This window comes from Daldinia vernicosa (assembly GCF_022497035.1).
Source record: "Daldinia vernicosa strain CBS 139.73 unplaced genomic scaffold F5Y00scaffold_7, whole genome shotgun sequence".
Classification (NCBI taxonomy): domain Eukaryota; kingdom Fungi; phylum Ascomycota; class Sordariomycetes; order Xylariales; family Hypoxylaceae; genus Daldinia; species Daldinia vernicosa.
The window spans coordinates 707993-730537 of record NW_025953923.1 but is presented as its reverse complement, the minus strand read 5'-3'; the positions used below and the strand labels follow the sequence as shown (position 1 = coordinate 730537).

At 47.2% G+C, this 22545-nt stretch overlaps 6 protein-coding genes across 6 annotated transcripts; 4 read left to right on the top strand and 2 right to left on the bottom strand.

The window, feature by feature from the left end:
• Positions 1-521: 521 nt before the first annotated feature.
• Positions 522-2950, top strand: F5Y00DRAFT_228016 (trub family pseudouridylate synthase-containing protein). The gene is made up of 2 exons (XM_048006569.1): positions 522-763; positions 845-2950. Exons 1-2 carry the CDS (start codon positions 703-705, stop codon positions 2389-2391), a joined length of 1608 nt encoding a protein of 535 aa, XP_047868321.1. The 5' UTR covers positions 522-702; the 3' UTR covers positions 2392-2950.
• F5Y00DRAFT_228012 (uncharacterized protein) lies at positions 2931-6203 on the bottom strand. The gene is made up of 2 exons (XM_048006568.1): positions 3953-6203; positions 2931-3843 (listed from the first exon to the last, which is right to left on the bottom strand). Exons 1-2 carry the CDS (start codon positions 5539-5541, stop codon positions 3660-3662), a joined length of 1773 nt encoding a protein of 590 aa, XP_047868320.1. The 5' UTR covers positions 5542-6203; the 3' UTR covers positions 2931-3659.
• Positions 6204-6484: 281 nt separating this feature from the next.
• Positions 6485-10363, top strand: F5Y00DRAFT_228010 (uncharacterized protein). Its single transcript, XM_048006567.1, has 5 exons — positions 6485-7199; positions 7266-7858; positions 7909-8002; positions 8056-8138; positions 8190-10363. The coding sequence occupies exons 1-5, from the start codon at positions 6852-6854 to the stop codon at positions 10156-10158; spliced, it is 3087 nt and encodes a 1028-aa protein (XP_047868319.1). The 5' UTR covers positions 6485-6851; the 3' UTR covers positions 10159-10363.
• A 112-nt stretch (positions 10364-10475) lies between these two features.
• Positions 10476-11706, bottom strand: F5Y00DRAFT_228009 (ERG2 and sigma1 receptor-like protein). The gene is made up of 3 exons (XM_048006566.1): positions 11610-11706; positions 11098-11557; positions 10476-11013 (listed from the first exon to the last, which is right to left on the bottom strand). The coding sequence occupies exons 2-3, from the start codon at positions 11420-11422 to the stop codon at positions 10649-10651; spliced, it is 690 nt and encodes a 229-aa protein (XP_047868318.1). The 5' UTR covers positions 11423-11557; positions 11610-11706; the 3' UTR covers positions 10476-10648.
• Positions 11707-11904: 198 nt separating this feature from the next.
• F5Y00DRAFT_258794 (uncharacterized protein) lies at positions 11905-12633 on the top strand (the record flags this gene model as incomplete). Its single annotated transcript, XM_048010767.1, has 2 exons — positions 11905-12387; positions 12463-12633. 2 exons carry the CDS (start codon positions 11905-11907, stop codon positions 12631-12633), a joined length of 654 nt encoding a protein of 217 aa, XP_047868317.1.
• A 1307-nt stretch (positions 12634-13940) lies between these two features.
• F5Y00DRAFT_194770 (uncharacterized protein) lies at positions 13941-15379 on the top strand. Its single transcript, XM_048005234.1, has one exon. The coding sequence runs from the start codon at positions 14074-14076 to the stop codon at positions 14806-14808; it is 735 nt and encodes a 244-aa protein (XP_047868316.1). The 5' UTR covers positions 13941-14073; the 3' UTR covers positions 14809-15379.
• Positions 15380-22545: the final 7166 nt, after the last annotated feature.

The following is a 22545-nucleotide window of genomic DNA, read 5'->3' as shown; positions in this document are numbered from 1 at the left end:
ACCGGTGCGCATTAATTCATATTGATAAACCGATACGGGTTCCCTTCTCAAGGGGAGTTGAGGTTGCCGTTGTTGTTTTCGACGAAAAGAAAGTGAATATGAAAGTAGAGAAAAGATCTACGTTGACGGTAATTCGTAAATATTCTAAGATTTACAAAGTACTAGGTTAAGATTTACTAAGGAAGTCGGGACGCGCTTCGGCGGCAGTAGCACGCGTATCGTACTTGCCGTTAATTGAAAAAGGTACTAATAAGGCAGTGACACATTGGTGCAGCAGGTGCAGCAGGTGCAGCTACTATGTACCAGCTGGCGTAGGCGCTATCCAGGCGGGTTCCAGGTGGGTTGAGTGAGGCTCGACCAATGACGTTGGGAAGTACCGATGGTGGGGTTATCTACCTAGGTACCTAGGTACCAGGATAGTTTTAGTTGCAGTAACTAGCTAGTTAATCGATAAGAGCCACTATTCTTTAGATCGAACCTTGTCGATTAGCTATGTATATCCTCCAACAGCTCTTTGAATTTTTTTTTTCTGGCCCAAGTTCTGTTCTCCAGACCCTTGCATTATCCTTCAATCAAATTCAACAACCTTCATTTTGCGCCTCACCTGAACTCAGCCCATAAACTGTAAAGGCTGACAAGTTCCTAGAGTGAATTTGCTGTATTAGATAGTTTTATCTTTTTTTCAACGCACATCACTTGCGAATGAAAGCTGCTAGATTCGCCAGAATGGCAGCTCCCAGCACTCTCCTTGATGGTGTCTTCGGTATGAATTCTCAATTTATCTTATTAATTATAGTCTATCTTATTCACATTTACACTAACATTTATGTCTCTTATCTAATAGGCATCAATAAACCTATGGGTATGAGTTCTGCTCAGGTTATTAGGGACTGCCAACATCACTTTAACCCCTCTACATTTTTCAAGCCAATGATAGATCAAGAGAGGGCAGCCAGGTCGCAAGAATCCAATACCAGACGGAAGCGACGTGGATTTGGTAAGAATGACATTCGAGTCAAAATGGGCCATGGTGGTACACTTGACCCGCTTGCCACTGGTGTTCTGATTCTGGGTGTGGGTAAGGGTACTAAGTCTCTCCAGTCTTTCTTGGATTGTACCAAAACATATGAGACTGTAGTGATTTTTGGTGCCAGTACCGATACGTATGATAGGGTCGGTAAGATCCTCAAGAAGACAGCATACGACCATATCACTCAGCCTATGGTTGAAGAGGCGCTTAACTCTTTCCGTGGAAAATTCCAACAGATGCCACCGCTTTATTCAGCATTAAAGATGGAGGGAAAACCTCTTTACGAATACGCCAGAGAGGGTAAGCCTATCCCGCGAGAAATTGCGACTAGAGAGGTGGAAGTGACAGAACTCGAATTGGTCGAATGGTATGAACCCGGTCAACATTCTCATCGCTGGCCTGCTGAGGAAGCCACCACATTTGAACGTAACTTCGCCGAGCAGGTCTGGAAGATCGAAAAGCAGCAGATGACTTCCAAGAAGCTTAGCCCTGAAGAAGAGGAACAAGAGACGAAGGCTTTGAATGAGCATGAGAGCTTCAAACGGAAATCTGACGAGAACGTTGACGCGCTTGTGTACGACAGGGTTAACAAGCGTCGGAAGACTTCGCAGCATGCACCGTTGATGTCGGGAGCGCTGGGTGATCTTCCTCCAGCGACCCCAAAGCCGGGAAGGGGATCAAATTTGATCCCTGAAACTTCGGATACTGACACACCCCCACCATGGGAGGACAAAGGTCCGCCAGCAGCAAGGATTCGAATGACTGTAACTTCCGGCTTTTATGTCAGGAGTTTTTGTCACGATCTGGGAGTGAAGATTGGATCTGCGGCAATGATGGCAGAGCTTTGCAGAAGTCGGCAAGGGGATTTTGTCCTGGGTAGCTCCAATTGCTTAGAATATTCAGACCTGGCAAAGGGAGAATCCGTATGGGCTCCTCAATTGAAGGATATGCTATCTCAGTGGAACAACAAACCGCGCGGCAAGTCCTCCGAGCCAGCTCTAAGAGCTAAGCCGGTCTTACCAGTAGCTAAGAATGATAAGCGGGATCGATCTGCATCTCCAGTCAGGTTCGAGGAGCCTAATAACACGAGCACCTCAAACGATATATTAGCAAGCAAGAAGCCAACGCTGCCAACTCTAAAATCTTCTTCTCCAACACGAGATGTCAAATCTGAGGAGGTAGAAGGCACAAGGTCGCAAGAAACAAATGGAGACGACAGCTCAGCAGACATAGCACAAGCTGTCGTCTCTACAGGCCTACCCGCGTCTCAAGCAGCCGCCAAATCGGATATCAAGAGCAAAGATGCTGATGAGGAATCCTGGAACGGATTTCCCGATACCCCTGCTGCCGTGAAGGCGTAGATATACTTTGGTCATCTGGAACTTTAGCTTAAATGGCGTTGATATATATTGTTTCTTCCATAGAGACATGTATAGAAATGGCGTAGCGTTATTCACGGGAGGCGTATTTGTTTTTTTGTTGCATCAGCTAGGCGTCGGAGGACTTGCATATGACCAAGAGACTCAAAACTAGGCAATGTATATATCTGGCTAGGTTTTCGGGATACAACGGGAATCGACTCATCGAATAATTTCGATAGTATGAAATGGATGCAGTCCTAACTTATTATATATGTTGGCGAGTAGGTGAACTAGGAGTAAACTAATGTGACCCTTGTGACGATGTGACGAATGGTAATGGATGTATAAAATAGGGAGTAAACGGGTGCTATCTATGACTAGAATGTATGCTGAATTATGCGTAGAAGAGAAAGGTGATAATAGGTATGTAGACATGGCTACGAATAGCGGGTTGGATGGGCCTGCTTATATAGATGAGGAATAAGGTACTAAAGCAATATACTTGGAATCAAGTGTAGGAGGTAACTCCATATAGAAAATGAGGCTCATAGAAGTGACATTTTATACCGGGGGTGATTTACCAGGAATCCTACCCTGGAATGTAAATGCCACCAAGGTAAATATCACTACTACCACACGAACCAATCACTAATTTACACGAACGCTTCAGAATGTGCGCTATATTTAACCAGACACGAGGCTTAGGTCTCGTCTTACAAGAACTTAGCCTGGTCCAGAAGAGCTCATATACTATACTGTAAAGTACGACAATTGACAACGATAACAAACGAGTCTATTTCGTTCGTTCTACATCATCGTCGTCTATCATTCATGAGCGGTCGTGATCATTAGATATTACCTAAAAAACCATGGGCCACGGGCCATGGGCGCGCGGGCCTCTATTCCTTACCCGTTAACTACTCCTCGGAGCGCCGCTAGGATTTTTGATAATATCGTGGCCGAAAAATCGATGCATCCATCCGTACTCCCAAAATCTCAACCCAACAACCGCCGAACTCGATCGACAAATAATCTCGCGCCTGAGAGCCCCGGTCTTCACAACGCTCTGAACGTAATGGTAGGTATCTATAAGAATGTAAAGCGGCGTCGAAGTTTCCGTCGGGGATATTTCGTTTATCCTAAACCGTAGGCAGGCCTCGGAAATCCGCGTCTTCGTGCGTCTACGCAATGCTTCTTCCGCGCATATATCAAGAATGGAAATTGGTGTGTTCGTAACTCGGTTTCCGCCGTGGTCTCGGGGGTTTAACTCAGAAAGAAGTAGATTCCGCAGGCGGGGACAAGCTTTTCTCCCATTCCTTGATGAAGTTCGACGTCGTGTTCTTAATGTTACTGGGAGTCAGTCGGTTGAGGATGGCCTGTGGTAATTCTTCTAGCCTACTTGGAGTCTCTGGGGATGGCGATCTTAACTCGCTGCTGGATTGCTTGCGTATCCTGTTGCTGCGGTTAGATACGCTTTGCGCTCCGGGTATTGGGTGGGCCGAAACGGGTCAATGGTGTGCCTTGCACAGTGTGTTGATTGTGTCATTAATGGTTGTCTTACAGTGTTCCCTCATTTTCGCCAATTTTCTCAGGAATCGCGGTGATATCCCCGCTTACAGTGCTACCGCTCCAGCGGGCTGTCTTGACATTTGGCGTCTCCCAGTTCGACCAATCCTCGTCATCGAAACTATCAAATGAGAGTGGTGTCCAGGAGTAATGTTTTCGCGCTTTAGGCTCTACCTTCGATGTCGTACGTCTGTGCTGTAAACGGTCGCCGAAACTGCCGGTGGATTGTCTGCTTGGTGTCTCCGTTGCCGAATCAGACTCGTCTTGGAATGGCATCTTGCCGCGGCTCGATGTAGATGCCCGAATAGTATCCTGCTCGCTCTCTGTTCTACATAGCCTTGAAACCATTTCGCTTGTCCTGTTTGTTGTCCCGGAAATTGCTTCGTCTCCCACAGTTGCTTGCCTTAAATCCTCGACAAATGTCCAGAGGCCTTGCTTAAAATCGCTTGCGATTTGCTTCATACCGTTGGTCGGTTGGCTTTGACGGGGAGCCCAAGTTGCGCGCTTGTTGATAAGAGGAGTTGAGACAGGCGACATCCTCGAGTATAGATCAGCTGATCGGGGCGTGTCATCTCCGTTCGGAGACATTGTAGGTGAAAGTAGGGATAAAGCACGAGTATGCCCGCCACGGATAATTGTCCTCTTGGTGTCTCGGGGTGCTGCCTTGCTCTGCGCAAGAAGGATAGCTTTCCTACGCTCCAGTTCACTAGTGTATCTGATAGTTGTTGGATCGTCAGGTCCCCATTGTCCATCTAGCAGACTTGCGGTTCGAAGAGGTTCAATATTTCTAACGGACGCGCGCTTCTTATAACCATCTGACGCTGTCCACTGCTTCTTCAGTCTTCTGAGATCATGCTCTGCTCGCGCTAGCTCTTCGCGAAGTTCTAGTACGCGACGCTCTTGAGCGGCGATGGCGATAATGAAATCATTAGCGTCGGAGGGATGGTTTGATACCGATGTCTGAACTGGAGTTGGCGGTACGGAGGAGGTAGGTGTGGGCCTCGAGGGGATACTGTCAGGCGGTGCGATCGGCAAAGTTAATGATAATCGATTCGAATTTCGCGATGTTGTCGAGGTAGAACGAGTGGACCTTGTTCGAGATGTCTCACTTAGAGATGGTGGAGAAGGCATCGAACTCGAGTATGTGTCCCCGTCCGCCGCTCCGCTTTCTCCAGTACTCTCTGGATAGCCATCTGCAGCACGTGGCGATGTTGGAGCCGGGCCACTAGTAGAGTTTACAGAGTTTACACTGGTAGCCATCTTAGGGGCTGAGGTTAGAACCGCGTCTAGCGAAAGAGCGGAATCCTGTAGACCGCGAGTCATGTTTGACCCAGTAAATGGTTTGATAACTTTGTACGATGAACGAGAGTATGAAAGTTGTGCGGTGAAGTTTTCTGTTGACCGCCGCTTTAGTAAAGGAGTGGCTGGGGACGAGATGGCACGACGGTGCCTAGTCCTCCCGCTAAAAGAGCGTCTAGAATATAAAGCAGAAACTATATTGTTAAGCCTCTTGTCATTGAAGAGAGGGTTGGAACGAGTTGTTATTAAGCAAATTTGTAGAAGTTGAGCGGGTTTCATAGACATAAGAATACCTAATCCACCCAGAGGCAGATGGGCCAGATGGGGATCGAAATTCAGGGCGGAAGACTGGAGCTCGTTTGAGAAGCTGGGAAATTGGGGGGTAGGGGGGGTACGCAGGACCACACGGACTTTGCTGTAATAGGAGAGCCAATGGAAGTAACCTGTATGGCGTCGTCCGGGGGTGTCGTAGCTGGACCTTGTTAGGCGACGAATGATAAGTGAATGTACTGGGGTTGACCAGGGCCCATATCTTCCAAAAGAGGGATAGGATTAGAAGTTTATGGAATAGGGTTGGAATATGATTATACACGATACTGTAAAGAGAATGTTGTAGTTTGAAGGTTTAACAGGTAAACAGTTAAAAAAGTAGATTAGTAGGTTAAAAGATGAAAAGACGAGATATATTTTTATTAGTTATTATTAAGTATGTAGGACGATGAGGAGGATAGCAGCAGGGAATTTCGATGACAAACGGACTCGGGTCTGAGGTTTGCTTTAATTTCATTTCGTTGCCTTTATTTTGGGCTGACTGTATCTCTCGATCCCCGGTCAACGTGACGGAGAGACCCCACAAAATCAATCGTCCGCTCATCTCATGGCTGCATGAGCTGTTTTGTGCATTCAGGGGCAAGACGTGGGTGACCGTTGACGAGGGCTTGTGTGGCTCGTCAACTGCGGAAAATTGTTGCAAGAGTTTTGATTGGGACGATGTTTTTAGTCCGCAAGTCCCGACCCTGCATGGACTAAATTAGGTAATGACGTTCACTTAGCGAGTGGAGATTTCGGTGCTGCTATGCTTCAATTGCTGCTATGCTTCAAAGTACGGTAGCACACACAGACATACACGTGTAACATCAAATGACCCAAGTTTCATAGAGTAGGTACGTACCTAAAGTATCTTCTATATAACAGAACCTAAATATCTCACGTGAATACCCATGGGCTACCTACATATGTCGCGTCGCACCCACACGCACGCGTATCCTTCATTCCGAATTAAGCGCGATAAGGTTTTGTGCTTGTAGGTGCCTGCATAATTTAATGTTGGTCTTTGTGACACTTTGAACATGAACAATCTGCAATTGACAAAACTAAGGACGTCCGTCAGGCATCACAAGGACATTCCTTCTTACACGTCAGGAACAATGCACTTTCTACTGCCTATGAATATGAGCATATAATTATAAGCATATGATTATGGAGGTTGATTGTTTCTTTCCGTAGTTGTATTCTTATTCCTCGAGGAGCCAGGTTCTTTTTTGAACATTTGCGTATTTGCACTCCGTCTCTTTATACCAATTTCCGCGGTTGCAATGCCTTTTCCGTACAAATATATATGCGATCTACTCCAACAACTTGAAAATGAGTCTCGAAAAGACGAGTATAAACAGACTCCCGCCAGGAACATAATCGAAACGTGGTTTCGTGAGCATCGTTCGAGTCTCGATGCATCCGAGAATGATCCAAGCGCCATATTATCCACTTTACTACCAGAAAGAAGAACAGACAGAGTCTACCTTATCCAAGCTGCAAGGCTTGAAAGTATATTTGGTAAAGCCTTGCTTCTAGGAGCCTCACGATTGCAAGAACTCGGAAGATACAGAACTCCCGGTCTGGGCGTAGACCTTGCCGATTGCGTTGAAGGTATCTTAAAACGTACGGTAAGCACCCTTCCTAGTTAATGACAACAACCCAAATCACTATTCAAGTTGCTAACAACCCCGAAGCCTAATGATACACGAGATTGCAAGGAGCTCACGGTAGAGGAGATTGATGATACTCTAAACCGCATTGCAGCGGCTTGTCGATTTAGTTCGCCTTTAGTTAGAGCTTCGCGTAGGACCCAAGACTCTAGAGACCAGGATCGATCTCTAGCCACCATTTACAGGCAACTCAGTCCGCGCGATGCAAAATGGTTTACAAGGCTAGTATTAAAGAACTACCGGCCGGTGGTTATAGATGAACGTCTTATATTCCGTTGCTATAACGATCTCCTACCTCAGCTAATGAAGGTAAGAGACGATTTTACCACAGCCACTACCTTCTTACAGCAGGTCAGCCAGCCATCCTGCGATCAGACCGTCATTGCCAGTTTGCTGAAACCAGCTATCGGTACAAAAGTTGGTCGGCAAACATGGCTCAAAGGGAGAAGCATTAAGCATTGTCTAGATATGGGCAAATCCCGGGATATGAGTTGCGAGCAGAAGATTGATGGCGAGTACTGCCAAATACACATCGATCTCCGCAAACGCTGTTCTCCTATTCAAATATTTTCCAAGAGTGGGAAAGATAGCACCCAGGATCGAATTGGCCTCCAACAGTAAGCCATTGTTCATCCCCCTTTCTTGCCGCTCTATTAACTAAGCAAAGGGTCATACGAGATTCGTTGAAACTGGGAACATCGGACTGCCCCTTTAAAACCGGCTGTATTCTCGAGGGAGAGATGGTAGTATACAGTAGTCAAGTATTATTATGATGTCTTTCGGTCTTGGGAAGTGGAGCTAACCAAAACGATAGGACAATAAGATCTTGCCATTCCATAAAATCCGCAAGCACGTTTCACGCTCTGGTTCTTTTATAGGGACTAGCTATGACTCACAGTATGGCATGGCGCTTCAATAATTCGATACGGGTTGCTAAACTTGAAATAGGCCTCACGATTACGAACATTTAATGATAGTATATTTCGATGTACTGCTTATCGACGACGAATCGTTACTAGGAGTCCGGCAGTTCGAACGCTTCAGGCGCTTGAGCGATCTCGTCACTTGTCGGAAGGGCTGTGCTGAGCTAGTACCCCGTGAGACGATATCGTTTAGTCGGCCATCTGCTGCGTTGAGGCTGCGTGAAGCCTTTGCGAAATGCATCGTCGCTCGAGGAGAAGGCCTTGTCTTGAAGCCCGATGAACCGTACTTCAACTTTAGCACAGCGCAAAAGTCATTCAGCTGCTGCAATATTAAATTTAAGAAGGAATACGTCCAGGGTTGGGGAGACGTCGGAGACTTTGCTGTGATTGGTGCCTCGTATGATGCAGCAAAAGTTAAAGAGTATAAGAAGCCCAATATTAAGTGGACTCATTTCTTCGTTGGGTGTCTAGACAACAAGGAGAAAGTACGAGCAGGAATTGAAAAGCCTCGGTTTATAGTTACTAATGTCGTCGAGCTTTCTGAGGCCCTTCTATGGACGGTTATGACTCAATGTTTCCCATCCCCGGTCCCGTTCGAGTCGAACGAATCTATATCCCTGGACTTTAAGCTAGGGAAGTTAGACAAGCGACCAGACGATATATTCTTAGAACCGTTAGTGTTCGACATGCGTTGTTTCTCTTTCGACAAATCACCAAACACAACTTTCTGGAGCATGAGGTTCCCATCGGTCTCAAAGATTCACCATGATAGATCATACATGGATACTATCAGTTTTACGGAACTCCAAGAGTTAGCCTCAAATGCAACAGAAATACCAGAGCTCGAAGATAGTCAAGAGATGCGCAAGTGGATATCAGCGTTAGAAAAGGCAGACCCAGGAGGAATTGCTGTGGACGTCATCAGCCAGCAAAGCAATAGAACTGAACCAAGAGCACCTCCAAGACCATCTTCCGGTGATACCAGTTACGAAAAAGAGCCCCGAGGTACATCGATATCGGAATCTTGTAACCGAGTACACTCCCGTGAACAACCCCTGATATCTTGTTGTGATACAGGAGAGGCAAGCAGGCACCTAATAACCCCTACAAAGCCATTAGCTACCGAAGGTGAAGAGCATTGTACCGCTACTGATGTTTCTCGGAAATCTCCAATGCATGCAGGGCGTAAAAGGAGACCTACCTCAGATGCAGCGTTGACTTCAAAAAAACAACGACTATCTCTCAATGCATCTTCTCGACAGCCACTCTCAATGGATAGTCCTAGTGAACTATCACCAAACGCTCCAAGGAACAGGCAGCCACTCAGCCAGATCAATACCAATCCATCTTCCGGAAATCGCATGACAAGTTCCCAAACTGAAGTATTAGAAGGGCCCCTATCTAGCTCCCCAGCAACTCAACTCGTAGCGTCGCCGAATGAAAATAATAATAACAGCTCAGTTGGGTGTTCTCCTGATGGACCGCCCACCATCTCCACCACCAAAGTAACTTCTAGTCCTATACGAGACAAACATCTGTCAGGAAAGTGCTTAGCACATAGACATTGCTCTCTCGCCAAGGAGAAATGTATACTTGCTAACCGCTCTATTCTATTGTCGCCGTGTATTGCTCAGTATGCATGGGTCACCGATAACCTATTACGGGACCATGGGGTGGATACCTTCCTAACGGATCCCAAGACGTGGTCCCAAGAACCTACGCCTAGTTTTGCATATAAATGGGATGCTTCGCTAGGAAAGACAAGAAAGTCCCGAGTTCGCAAGATCTGTCTCGTCGAATCAAGGCGGGTAGATGCCACATCATCCTTTGTTAAAAGCATAGGAACAGCTGGCTTGAAGAAAAAGAACGGAGAACGCGAGTGGGTGGGCGTTTACGACTGGCGAATACTAGAGGATATCTCGGGTTTAGAGTCTGGGACGACCAAACTAGAAGGGATAGATCTGTGGAGGAAGCACTACGTGGCGATTGCATAGAGCGATAGAACCAGTATTATAGGTGCATTGCGTTGCATTGTATTGTGAAGGCGTTTGAATTTCCGAGAAGTATATTCCACTGGAAAGGAGCACTGCATTCAGGAGATTACCCAAGTACTATGCGATATAGAATGAATATCATCTAGAATAGATGTCTTCTCAAGTTCTTAGAAGGCTTCAGCCAGCATCGAAGCAATACTCAATCCAATTTCCAAATTTTGCTATGCTCAAACACTCAATTGAAAAATCTCAAGTAATCAGAAATGCTGTATCAGGTTTTGGCAAACATTGAGATATACACGTGTTGAATAAGCGGCTAGGGAGATAGAGTTATATTATCATTATGGGCGCGATACATTCTAAGGATATATCGCTTTCTAGCTTTCTAGCTTTCTATAATACTCTAAATAGCAGGCTCGCGGAAACAAGCTCTCTATACAACCCTAGAATAACTCATAGCAAGATCCGGATTAGCCGGAAATGCCCCCATTTAGATCTTCCCAATCAAAAGGTTCCTAATCGTTTCCCGGCCCGTGATGACTACGGTGCGGTATAAAGTCTGTATATCTAGGGTGCTAAACACACCGTCGGCAAAGCCGAAGAACAACATGGGCGGGATCCAACCACGAGCGTACTCGAGCGCGAAGCAGCTCTCGGGCATCTTGTACTGCTTGACGTCACCGCGGCGCATGTGGTGCACGCTGCCAGCTGGGTAGACTTCGCGCTCGAACTTGCCAGGTACGAATGCCCACTGCTCGCCCGTTAGGATGTGGAAGTAGTCGTCTGCTGTGTGTCGTCCCGAGTGGCCCTCCGTGCCGGCCGCGGTGCCGAAGATAATCAAGTACTCGGTGATGCCTGAAGAGACGAGTTAATATTATTGAGAGGCTAATGGATAAAGAGTAACGAGAACCAAAAATTAATAGCTGGCAAATTACTTACTGGAGTGGATAAGATACATAGCACCCATGGCACCGCCGGCATTGTTAAACATCCATTCCTCAGTGACGTTCCACTTAGGGTTGACGTGTTCCGGGTGCTTCTGGTATAGCTCAGTGACGATATAGTCTACGATCTTGGCGGTGTCGTTGCCGTGAGCCTGAATACCGCGTGATGCTACGTCTTTCAGCTCGTCTAGGTCGAAGATGTAGAAGTTCTCGAGGTTGCGTTCGAGGAGGTAGACAATCGGGGTGAATATGCCGATTAACACACCGATGATAGTGAGCAGCCTGGCGAAACCGCCGGGAGTTGAGGTATTAGGCGCCATTGCTATGCGATTTAAGAATGGGAAGACACCGAGAACGACAAACAAACAGAGAACGAAACAACAGCAGCGCCGTGACTTTAATATACAGACGTCGTCAAGTTCCTATGTACAACTCAGCTCGGAAATTTAACGAAGCTAAAAAAATTAAAAAAGCCATTTATAACAAACATTTTTGATAGGTACGTACCTCTCAAAATAGGGGTCTAAGCTCAGCTCAAAGGTGGGTCCCGGTAAACCAGACTGCCGGATCGCACCATCTCAGGAACACAACGGAGCGTACCCGGTATCGTATTCGTACTTTTTATCTCTTATCTCTTATCTAAAGTTTTATCGGTTCATAAATGCATCTCGGAGCAGAGCCAGTCCGTCTGCAGCCCGCTTACACATCGCCAATCACAACCGACGACATTTCTTAACCCGCGCTCCAATTCGAATTTCCGATCCAATATTTCCCACTTGCTCACTGCTGTGCCGCGAAAAAGATGACGCAGGCCGTCGCGGTTCCCGGGCAGCTTCTTGGCCCTGCGGATAAGTACTCCGCGGGCGCCGGAACACACATCCACGAGGCGAACTTGTACTCGTCGCTGCTGGGCACGGTTGCCGTCGCGCAGCCCGAGAAGGTCCCTGGGCCTGCGAAGAGATTGACGAGGATCGCGGCGTTGGCGGCGGGCAACGACGGCAGTAAGAATAACAGCGGCGGCAATGTCCTGCCTACGATCTCGGTCTCGCGCTCGGGTGTCTCGGAGAAGCGCGAGGTCCTACCCGAAGTCGGTAACGTGGTACTATGCCGCGTAACGCGCATCACGCCGAAGCACGCAACGGTTGCGATCCTCGTCGTCGGCGATACGGTACTCGAGGCCGAGTGGCAGGGCTTGGTCCGGGTGCAGGATGTCCGAGCTACGGAGAAGGATAGGGTCAAGATCTACGAGAGCTTCCGGCCGGGTGATATCGTGAGGGCGCAGGTGGTAAGTACATGCACATTACATCAATGGGTTGGATAAAATGAGAGTGTGTCGGCTAACATGTTATCGCGATGCCAGATCTCACTTGGCGACCAGGCTAACTATTACCTCGCAACCGCGAGCAACGAGCTCGGCGTCATTATGGCTACGAGCGAAGCTGGGAACCCGATGTTTCCTGTCAGTTGGAAGGAGTACAAAGACCCGGAAACTGGCCTTAGTGAGCCCCGAAAGGTCGCAAAGCCGTTTTGAGCTTCGAGACTACTTATTACGGACCCAAGGTTGAGAACGACCATATATCACCAGGCGCTTCGAGCTGGTTTATAACCCAGAAACTATCGGATTGTCCCTTTATGAATTTTGCTCCAATTCAAATTCCAAACCGGCGTACTCGGATTGTTTCAATCGGCGTTTAAAAGTTATATTCCGCAGCTAGAGGATATCGCCGTGGCGACACTCTGATGGATACCTATATAGAGGATTATGAGATGGTCTGTCTTTAGTTCTTCGGCTTAAGGGGAACTTGGCATCTGTTCAAGCGCATTGGTTTAGGCCGAGTATGGATTGGTATATTAACCTATTCCTAAACTAGGTATATATACGCAGTGGCATACTGACTCAATGTTCTATCGTGAGTATTACCCTAGCACTAATTGCGGGATCAACTAGCACCAGCCACGATATAAGCAGCATGAATATGCACAAGTACCTTTCTGATGAGTTTGGTAGCTTATAAGATAAAAATCCAGAGACTCGGAAATAGGGGACGATGATATGAAACTCGATTCTTTGCGTCGACCAAAGATGTTTCGTCCTTACTAAATACTGCGACGCTTAATGGAACGTGCGTATGAACCCTTAGGTACTTTGAATCTGAACGATGGGTTGCCGTTTGAAGATGTTTCATAGGGCTTGTTGATCCTCCACAACGTCACAGCCTGATGTGCTTTTGCATAATCAGTTGCGCCACTAATGCGCGGCTGGTCTACCTAATACCAATTAAGTTTTTACGATTTTAGTAGAAGAACGAAGATATTGAAATTAAGTCGAGAAAACATCATAAAAAATTGTTCGGAAAATTCACAGTAATTAAAGACATGATGATAGGATTCATGATAATTTAAGCGTATAAAGTACCCACTTACCAAAAATACACGTGTAGGTACGTGCAAGATGAATATAGGGAGGCGCAGCATTGCTAGTACCTAATGCAGGTCCGGTCGTACAAACCTAGTCCCGCCACCACAAATAACTTGGCGTCTTATAGGTTAGATTAGATTAGGTTAGGTTAGGTTGTTACCAGCCCAGTCTTGTTCCTGCCCGCAGTATTCCATATCTCGCATACTTGATCTTGTATCTTGTTGACAACGACCCGACGACGAGGGCAATTACACGCAAACATTCAATTAAAAAGTACCTAACCTAAGAAAAAGAACACCGAGAAATCCTAACCGCATCGTCAATTAAAAATCAGCCTGAATTTAAACCGTTTCATTCATTAGTACCTAACTTACACATTTTACCCCTCGTACAACATCGATACCTATATCACTAGAATTCAAGCCCGAACAAACGCACTTCACTATATCTGCCGCACTTTGGAGCAAACACGACGTCACACCAGCAGCGACATCTCCAGCGAAACGAACGAACCTTTTTACCCGTCTAAATCCCACACAAACCGCGGCCGACATGGCCACAATGACAGTGACATTCCCACCGATACCCATATCCAACACCATGACAGCCACCAGCACCAGCACCAGCACCACGACAACATCTTGCTGCCCGAACTGCGGGCTCTCCCTACCCCCCGCCTCCGAAGCGCAAATAGCCCTGCTCCAGGCGCAAAAACAGATCGAAGACCTCGAGGCCCAGGTGCGCCTGCTCAACCAGAAAGCCACAGCCGCAGTGGACCGGTGGGCCGACTACGAAGACGAGCTCTCGCGCCTGCGCGCCGCATCCACGACGTCCGTCGCAACGACTACCACGAGCAACAACAGCCCGCGCTCGTCGTTCCTGCCAACGGCCGCATCGGGCGCCGCGGCGCGCATAAGCCAGCTCCTAGCGCCGCGCAAGTCGGTGCCGAACCTAGCGACGCACGGGGCTCGGGGGTCGATATCGGTGCCGGCGATGCCCCACGGGGACGGGGACGATCTGCTGGAGGCGCTGTCCCGCGAGCGGGAGCTGCGGGCTAAGGCGGAGGGCAAGCTGCGGGATACTAGTCGGGAGGTGGAGGAGCTGAGCGCGACGCTGTTCGAGCAGGCGAATGAGATGGTGGCGAGCGAGCGGAGGGCGCGCGCCAAGTTGGAGGAGAGGGTGTCGGTGCTGGAGCGCAGGGATGTGGAGAAGAGGGATCGGTTGGATAGGTTGGAGGGTGCGATGGGGAGGTTGGAGAGGGTGAGGGCGTTGTTGGAGGAGCGGTAGGGAGTGTTGGGGTCTGTTACCTACCTACCTAGCCTAGATGTGGGAGACGGCCTAGGACGTGGTCTTACATAGGACGGAAAAGAAAAGGTTTCCAGAGCGGATAAGAGCGGATCGGACCGGCTGAGGTACCCGCACTCGTCCGGGAGTCATGTCATAGTCTGCTAGCGGAAGGGATATGGTAATCGGTCACAGGTCACAGGGTACGAATTTCCTTGGTAGTCACATGAGGGTACAGCTGGGCGTCCCGGGGGTACGGATAGGGATAGGGAATCACGGTACGTCTCCTAGGTCCGTCATGCGAGGGGAGTTCTGGTAGCCGTCCTCATTTGATTTGTATCCGGGTGGTGAATTTATTTTTCTTTGCCGTTGTTCAGGGGCTAGGGAGGGAATCATAGGATGTACCCACAACAAAAGGACTGGTCTAGGTATTGCATTTTACATCTAGGACTGCGGGAGGTAAAAAGGGAAAAGGCAGGCATGGTTTGAGACTACTAGGCAGGTAGGTAGGTATCTAGGTTGTATAGTTTTTTAGTAATGAGGCGGGTATATATCTGAAGCCCTTACTTCGTTTAAAATCGCCTGGTTTTCAGTTGGTGAAAGGACGTGGTTATCGTGATAAATAGAAAAGAGAATCTAATAAGCATAGCTAGTCTGTGTCTAACTCTATGTCAATTATTAACCCTTTTGAATTTAAAAGGTAGTAAATTATGACTTCAATACCACCTAATATAGATACCCCTGGTTAATGTTTTTTCTTAACTGGAAGTGCTAGTATAAGCCATTGCGATAGTATACATCCCACTTTCTAAACTTCATCTGTTACTTGAATTTAGTCTTCCTTCCTTCCTCGGGTATTTTTAATACATTCAATATAAATATACCCATCATTTCCTTTAATACCAACTATACATATTCGAAACACCACAGCTACGAAACTCCTTACCTATCTGCTCTAAATGATTGCAACTATGGATCATACACTGTTTAATGTAGGATTACACTACACTAATATGAATCACTCTTTTTCTTATTTCATTAAATGGCTTAAATACTACATAGACAATTACGGATTCAAGTAATATCTTGGGCCACTCACGCAGTGGCTTTATGCCATGTGATTGAATGGGAAAGAGTAGATACGGCTTGTCCTATCTCCTATTCGTTACCTACGATGCCACGCAGGAGAATTCCTGTACGTTTGCGACTTTAATATCCAATCCCACTATACTCATATCTCGGTTCCGTGGGTACATATAGGTATTCTTTGATGATTTCATAGAATACCAAAAGATAGCCAGTATACGCAAGCTCCTTGCAGAGTTTTCCATCTTTCCCCCATCACTTCTATCTTTATAGCTTTCCCATATCCATACATATGACCTAACAATAACTACCGCCTCCAAACTTGTATACTGCCTATCGCTGGGGTGCATGACCGTAAGTTCAATTGTGAAAACTCCTTTCCCCATTTTGCCTTATAGCCCCCGAATATGCGGTATTTGGATACGGGCCTCACGCATGCCCTGGACGTTGGATCGCTGCCGTCGAGATAAAGCTGGTGATGGCGTATATCATCGCTCACTACGACTTCGAGATGCAAGACAAACGGCCGGAGAACATCTGGTCCGGGCCTATCCAATTGAGGCCGCAAAAGACGACGGTTCGGATTAGGAGGAGGAAGGAGAAGGATATTATTTTTGTTTGATAAATAAGGCATAAGTAAACCTCGCTATTATCGGCGGTATGTAGGTAGCTATTGAGCTCGCCTCTGGGCTCTTCTCTTTCCTGATTACTTTCCTTTCGGGGTTTATTGTACTTAGTGGATTGATGATATGTGTTCGAAGTGATGGTACGTACGGATTATATGTAGGTGGAAGATAAAGGGGTGGTGCAAGGCGGGTTCATAAGAGCCGCTTTACTAACGATCGTTATTATACTGAACATATTGAGGGTATTTACTGAGGTTATTGGCTAGGCCCGTAAGGCCAACGGGTGTTTACCACTCCTTTGGATTACTTGTAGCCTCACCTTTCAGTTAACAACGATTACAATCTCGCCCATTGCTATTAATGCCGAATTCGGTTCCTCGTGAGCTATGGAGTTGTCTGTTAACACTGTTGTGCCGTATGATAACTAGCTCCGGTGTGTCTGCTTATAGGTTTGGTAATACTTTGTAATCCGTAGGAGAATATAAAGATCGATACAAACCGCACCCCACGCTTACTTGGAGAAATAAGCCCATACTTACCTATATGTAGAATAACTCCTCTCTTTCGCTGTATAAGAATCTCTACCTGCAAAGGTCCGTCCACCTTATATACCACCGGTAAGACATACTTTCATCTATCTACGATTAGTACTTCGATTCTAAAATTGCTATGGTGAAGCCTGTTACTGAGAGGATCAGGTAGGCTAGAAATCATTCTCAGGGGAGATTTTCTTAGGGCTTGCGCTTGAGAATTGGCAGGGCGATAAGAAGTACGCTAGGTACCGACGCGATAAAACGTTAGTAGATCGGGACTTCTTTGACGGCTGTCCCTTGTTAGACGTTGGGTCATTGTCATTTGTCGCCTTCTCCTTCTCCCTGTGTTATTTTTACCTTCGTTGCGATTTTGGTATGGGAAGCTTGCTCGTACCCGGGTAGATAGGGGCAGTTTTAGCAGCGAATCTTTATTGCGTAAGAGGCGATAAATGGGCCCCGAGGTTTTCCTTCACGTCGAGTATCATCGTCCGTTTTTTATTGACGTAAATTCGTCTGTATGCAAAGACAGAGATGTCGAATAATCTTAGGTAAGAGCACGATCAGGGGTGTTCTCCCGGGTGTCTACTCGCGGCATATCAAGAACCCTGTGTCGTACGTGTGTTAGCAGAAAGCAACGTTGTGGTGGAATTTCCGGTATTTACTCTACTCTCGACTCACAGGGTGCTACCTACCTACATAGGCACATACGGATCTCCGTTCTTTTGGTATATCTACCTACCTACCTACGCACCACATCCATCTTGTCTACGCAAAGTATTTGTTTGCTTCCGAAAGTAGTGTAACGATACACGGCAGAGAGCAACCGAGTATAGCAGGAAATGTTGGGGCCGAAGGCCGAACGGTGGGACCGTCTGTCTGTCGGCCAAGACTTCGGTTGAGCAACTCTGTAGCTGCTTGGTATAGAGGATGGGCGGATAATGCTCCGCCGCTATGTATGTATGTATGTGTGTGTTCCTAGAATCGTTCCGTGGTTTCTCTCGAAGCAAACCGCTAGGCTAGGCGTGTATACATGAGTCGATGGAAGGGATACTTCGAGGCGTGAGTAGACAAAGGGGATCTGCTCGGCCTAGGGAAGTCTACATTCGCTAGTGTATCTGCATTGTCACAGAGCTGGATTGTCCTAACGCAGGAACTACTATCGCTTCTAGAAGAAGAACCTGTTACGGCAGGAAGCGACAGGCATCGAGGATATGTAGGAAAGTCTGCTTCTCGATACCCTTGACGCATGCAAAACAGTGCTGTAACCACGTAGTTCTAGTCAAGTGCTTCAAACCCTTAAAGAACCGGGGAAAAGAAGAAGATTCATCGATGAATTCTGGAGAGACACGTTTTAGATTCCCCAGCGCACCATAGCTTGGTTAGAGCGTATCATTGATCTCTCCCCGACCCCCTGGGAGATGAAGTACGGTACCAAAAGCGGATAATACTCGATGACTTCAGACCAGTCAAGGCCCCTCAAGCCACGATCTTTTAGCTTGGGTATTAAGCCTTCAGGGAAACAAACCAACTGAGTTCGTCCCCAAGGTTTTATGTAGTAAGATCAACAACGATTTGCTCTCCCTCCATCCCCCATCCCCATCCGCCCTGCCAGCCGCACCCTCCCTCCCCCAAAGGGTCCCAGCTTATGTATGTATACTCGCTTTCTACCGGTGGCTGCGGTGCTATGTAACAAGAACGGGCTATTTCCCTACCAATGGATGCATATATTCTCCATTAGGGTTTAGGGGGGCCCCTCGGAGCGGAGCCTGCCTGCCTGGATTGACAGGGGCTGTTGGCGTGATGGGGCTAGCGAATACGAGATTCTGGTCACCACCAAAGATCGTCGGAGGCTGGGGGTTGGACGAGCAGGTAACAAGCGTCAAAATAAGTCTGTAGCACGGGAAACCATAAATATTCAGCTGCTGTGTAAAAAAAAATTCGGCGGAATAGGAAATCTTTTGATTAAATTGAGTATAATGTTGACTATGGAATGTGTTTCTCGCCTCCCCCCTATTTTGACTCCGTGTTTTGACTCAGTACTTACTGGGTCCGACAACAAGCCGATGGATTTTATAAGATGCAGTAGAAGCTGTCTAGCTTGTCCACATATGCATTGTCTATCTGCAGGCGGGGTGCGGCATCGCATTGGCAGTGTCCGTATGGTGGCAAGGATGGATCATGCAGTATGTACATATTTGATAGCTTACACCTACCGTCGACCAGAGCGAACTGTATTCGGCCCATTATTCATCAGCCGTGGGGGAGTTGTTACAACTAGTTAATTCATCGAGATAACTACTGCTTCCTACTAACCGTCGTTAGCTTTTGAGTCCCATCTTCTTCCGGCGTACCGTGAAGACGGCCGTATCTATCCCTATATGGTAGGTATCAACTTGGGTGGACGAGGTAGAGAAGCTATAAACCTTTAGATTTCAAGGTAGGCTATGTAAAAGCTTTAGTCTCGGAGGTCGAAGTTGATCTGACCCGTCTTAAAGGGGGAGGAGAGAAATGCGGGTGTTGATAGCATCATAGATCGACCCCTGAGCAAACGTGGGCTCACTTTAGGTAGGAGACGGAGGGCCTGTGATCGCGGAAACACTACTGCACGGACGGATTATCGTAGCCATTTCAAGATCTAGTAAGGGCCGCCATGGATGGTGATTGTTCACAGTGTCTAAAAAGAGCCTATGTCGTCTTGCAAATTGGGTATTCGTGCAGCGTTCTAGAGCCGTGTACCTACTCAGCTTGTCCGGAGGAAAAGTGCCGTAGAAAAGAGCTGTGTAGCAATAGTCCTGGCAGGTACACGCCGGGTTGTTTGGGCAGATCGATCCCACGTCTCCCCCCATTCCCTACCTAAGTATCAGCGAGCTAGATAAGCGAGAATGTACTTCCTGAATGAGGTATTGGCCGTTGCCCAATGGGAATCTTGCCTATAGTTCGATGTAAGGGCACACAGTCCATCCAGGTCCTGTAGATTGCTTTCAGGTCTGGAACTATGCATCTGTGTAAGTACTATACCTCTCTCTCACAGTGTCCGTAGATATACTCTCGTTCTTGTTCTTGTTCCTGCTGCTTTAGGGGGTGAAGGTGCCAGCAGCGGCTTGCTTCGATGACTAAGAAAATGCTGCTCGCGCCGAGGATATTATCGGCACAATGGATGGGTATTGTAGCACGGTTATACCCGACGAGGTGTTTCCGCCGTGGTAATGGGTCGTGGGTTAGCTCCGAAAGCCCAGGTGCCGAAACGGCGGTTTCTTGAAAAGACCTGGGCCCTTTCCGCCGGTCTTTAAACCGCCGTCATACCTTACGACCACGGCCAAACACACGATATCACAAGCTCGTGACATTCCGGCGGCGTCGGGAGTCTAGAATGTAAGCCATGTGACGTAATAAGCCATCGACAACCAGAATAGCATATCATTCGACAATTGCTATTGCGCGCTGGACTAGCGGCGTGGCGATTTATGGCAAGTCGTTCGAGTGTAACGTCTCATAGGGCTGCATAATTCCTCCTCTTATACCTAATGATCTAATGATCTAATGATGTTTTGTTGATGCTGTGACATAATGGGACGACAACACACCTAGGTAACATGAATGGAATGGCGTTCCGGGCTAAGCTGAAATGCGCCTCCGATCTGATCAGCGGTAATGCGAAATAAAAATAAAGAGTAATAAAAGGTGATCTAAGAATAGATAGCCTCGTAGCAAAACCTCGTATAACGCGGCTGACCCCCGGCCATCGCGTCTAATTGGTCGTTTAGCTTAGGATAGCTTTATATGACCCTTTGATAATGCCGGCGTCCAGCCTAATTAGGGTCCGGCCGCTTAGTCCTGCTCAGCCTCCCAAAACCCGGTTGAAATAATGCTAGTGACGTTTGTGAGTAAGGAGAAATCCAGAATGAAGAGCTAGGTATTAATGTAAGACATACCACGGCATGTGACTTACGATACTTGACTACCCTGGCGCGTTCGGGTCGACTTGTCTAAGAGGTAGGATGTCCGGGCCGCTCAAGGGTAAGAAGAGTAAACAAAAACTCTTAAGACTGACCGTGTGAGACATGACACGGCTCGTCCCGACTCCAATGACGAGGTTGCATTTCTAGGGTTAGAGCTGAATGTTAAGCGAGTTTAGGGGACTGGGTTAAGGCCGGGGATGTTTCGCGACTTGTCATATAAATTACTCGGATCGCTTCCGAGCACGCGATACGTAGAGGTACTAGGCTCACTATGTTAGGAACTCCTTACCAGTTTATAATAATGCCATCATAAACACTAATTAAGAGAAATTATAATCCAAAAATAAGAGTAGACAAAAACGATATTTGGTATTAGAAGCACCGCGTTTCCTTGTATTACAATTAATATTAGTTATCCGCGTGGGCGAAACTACGCCGCCATCTGCGAGCACCCAAGTCAGACCAGAAGGTCGGCTTGTTGCTGCGAGTATTAACCCTCATGCCTTCCAAGCCATGGAGCAACAAGCGATAACTATATGCTCCGCTGTAGAACCTTCAGTTCATACCTCTCCTTCTCTGATACTGAATTTGGTTCGGTATCAATCCAATTAAAACAACGCCATTAACTCCAAATATTTCCTTTTCGCAACAGCTCCATGGCCTCTGTTGCTACTATGCCGCTCTTAGATCTTCAGCATCCACTCCTGAGCCCCGTCGTGATCTTCTCTATTCCAGAAAAAATCATATCCTATAAAACAAGAACGAAATAAAATAAATCAAAAACAAGCAATTAACGCCGTCCCAATGCATATGACAGACCGCCCGTGAGGTCGTCGGATTTTTGTTCCCGGATGAAGAGTTGTAAACAGTCGCTATGCAATTTGGTCGAGGGTGATGGGTGGGGGGTATCCTATCGATTTTAAAACAATGCGTTTCCAAAGGGAGCGGCTGAGATTCTATTTCGATTATATAGAAATCGTCGTGAGTCGTAAGGAATGTAAATGGTCGGTCTATATAATGCGATATCTTGCGAAAGGAGTGTCTATTTTGGGTATCTTGGATGGTATCATAAGGAGTGTCGTAAGCTTGTTCATTATGCAATATGTATTATGCGTTTCGTGTAACATAAGGACCGTGGGTATCATTGTGTCGATATAGACGTGTATGTGCGTATCTTTGAATCCAGTCAAAGGAATGTGATGTACAATTGCGTCTGTGGTAAAGTCGGAAAAAAAGGTATTAAAAATTTGGATCGGGATGAATCGGGCTTCGGGTGATGTGAGTGGTGATCGTGAAGATGGTTTCTAACACTCTTCGTGCTCTCTCTTGAATGGTACCGGGGCTGACGATACCGAGGAATTCTGCCGGTGATGGTGATGCTGGAACATTTGAGGCGTCATGAAGCTGGGTGACGGAGCCGAGAGAGAGAGAGGAGTAGTCGATTCCATAGAAGCTCCGTGCCATTGGTCGGGTTTGAGAAATGGTGAGGGTGCATAGTCCTGCTGCTGCGTTGGAACCTCAAACGGGAGGTAGTGT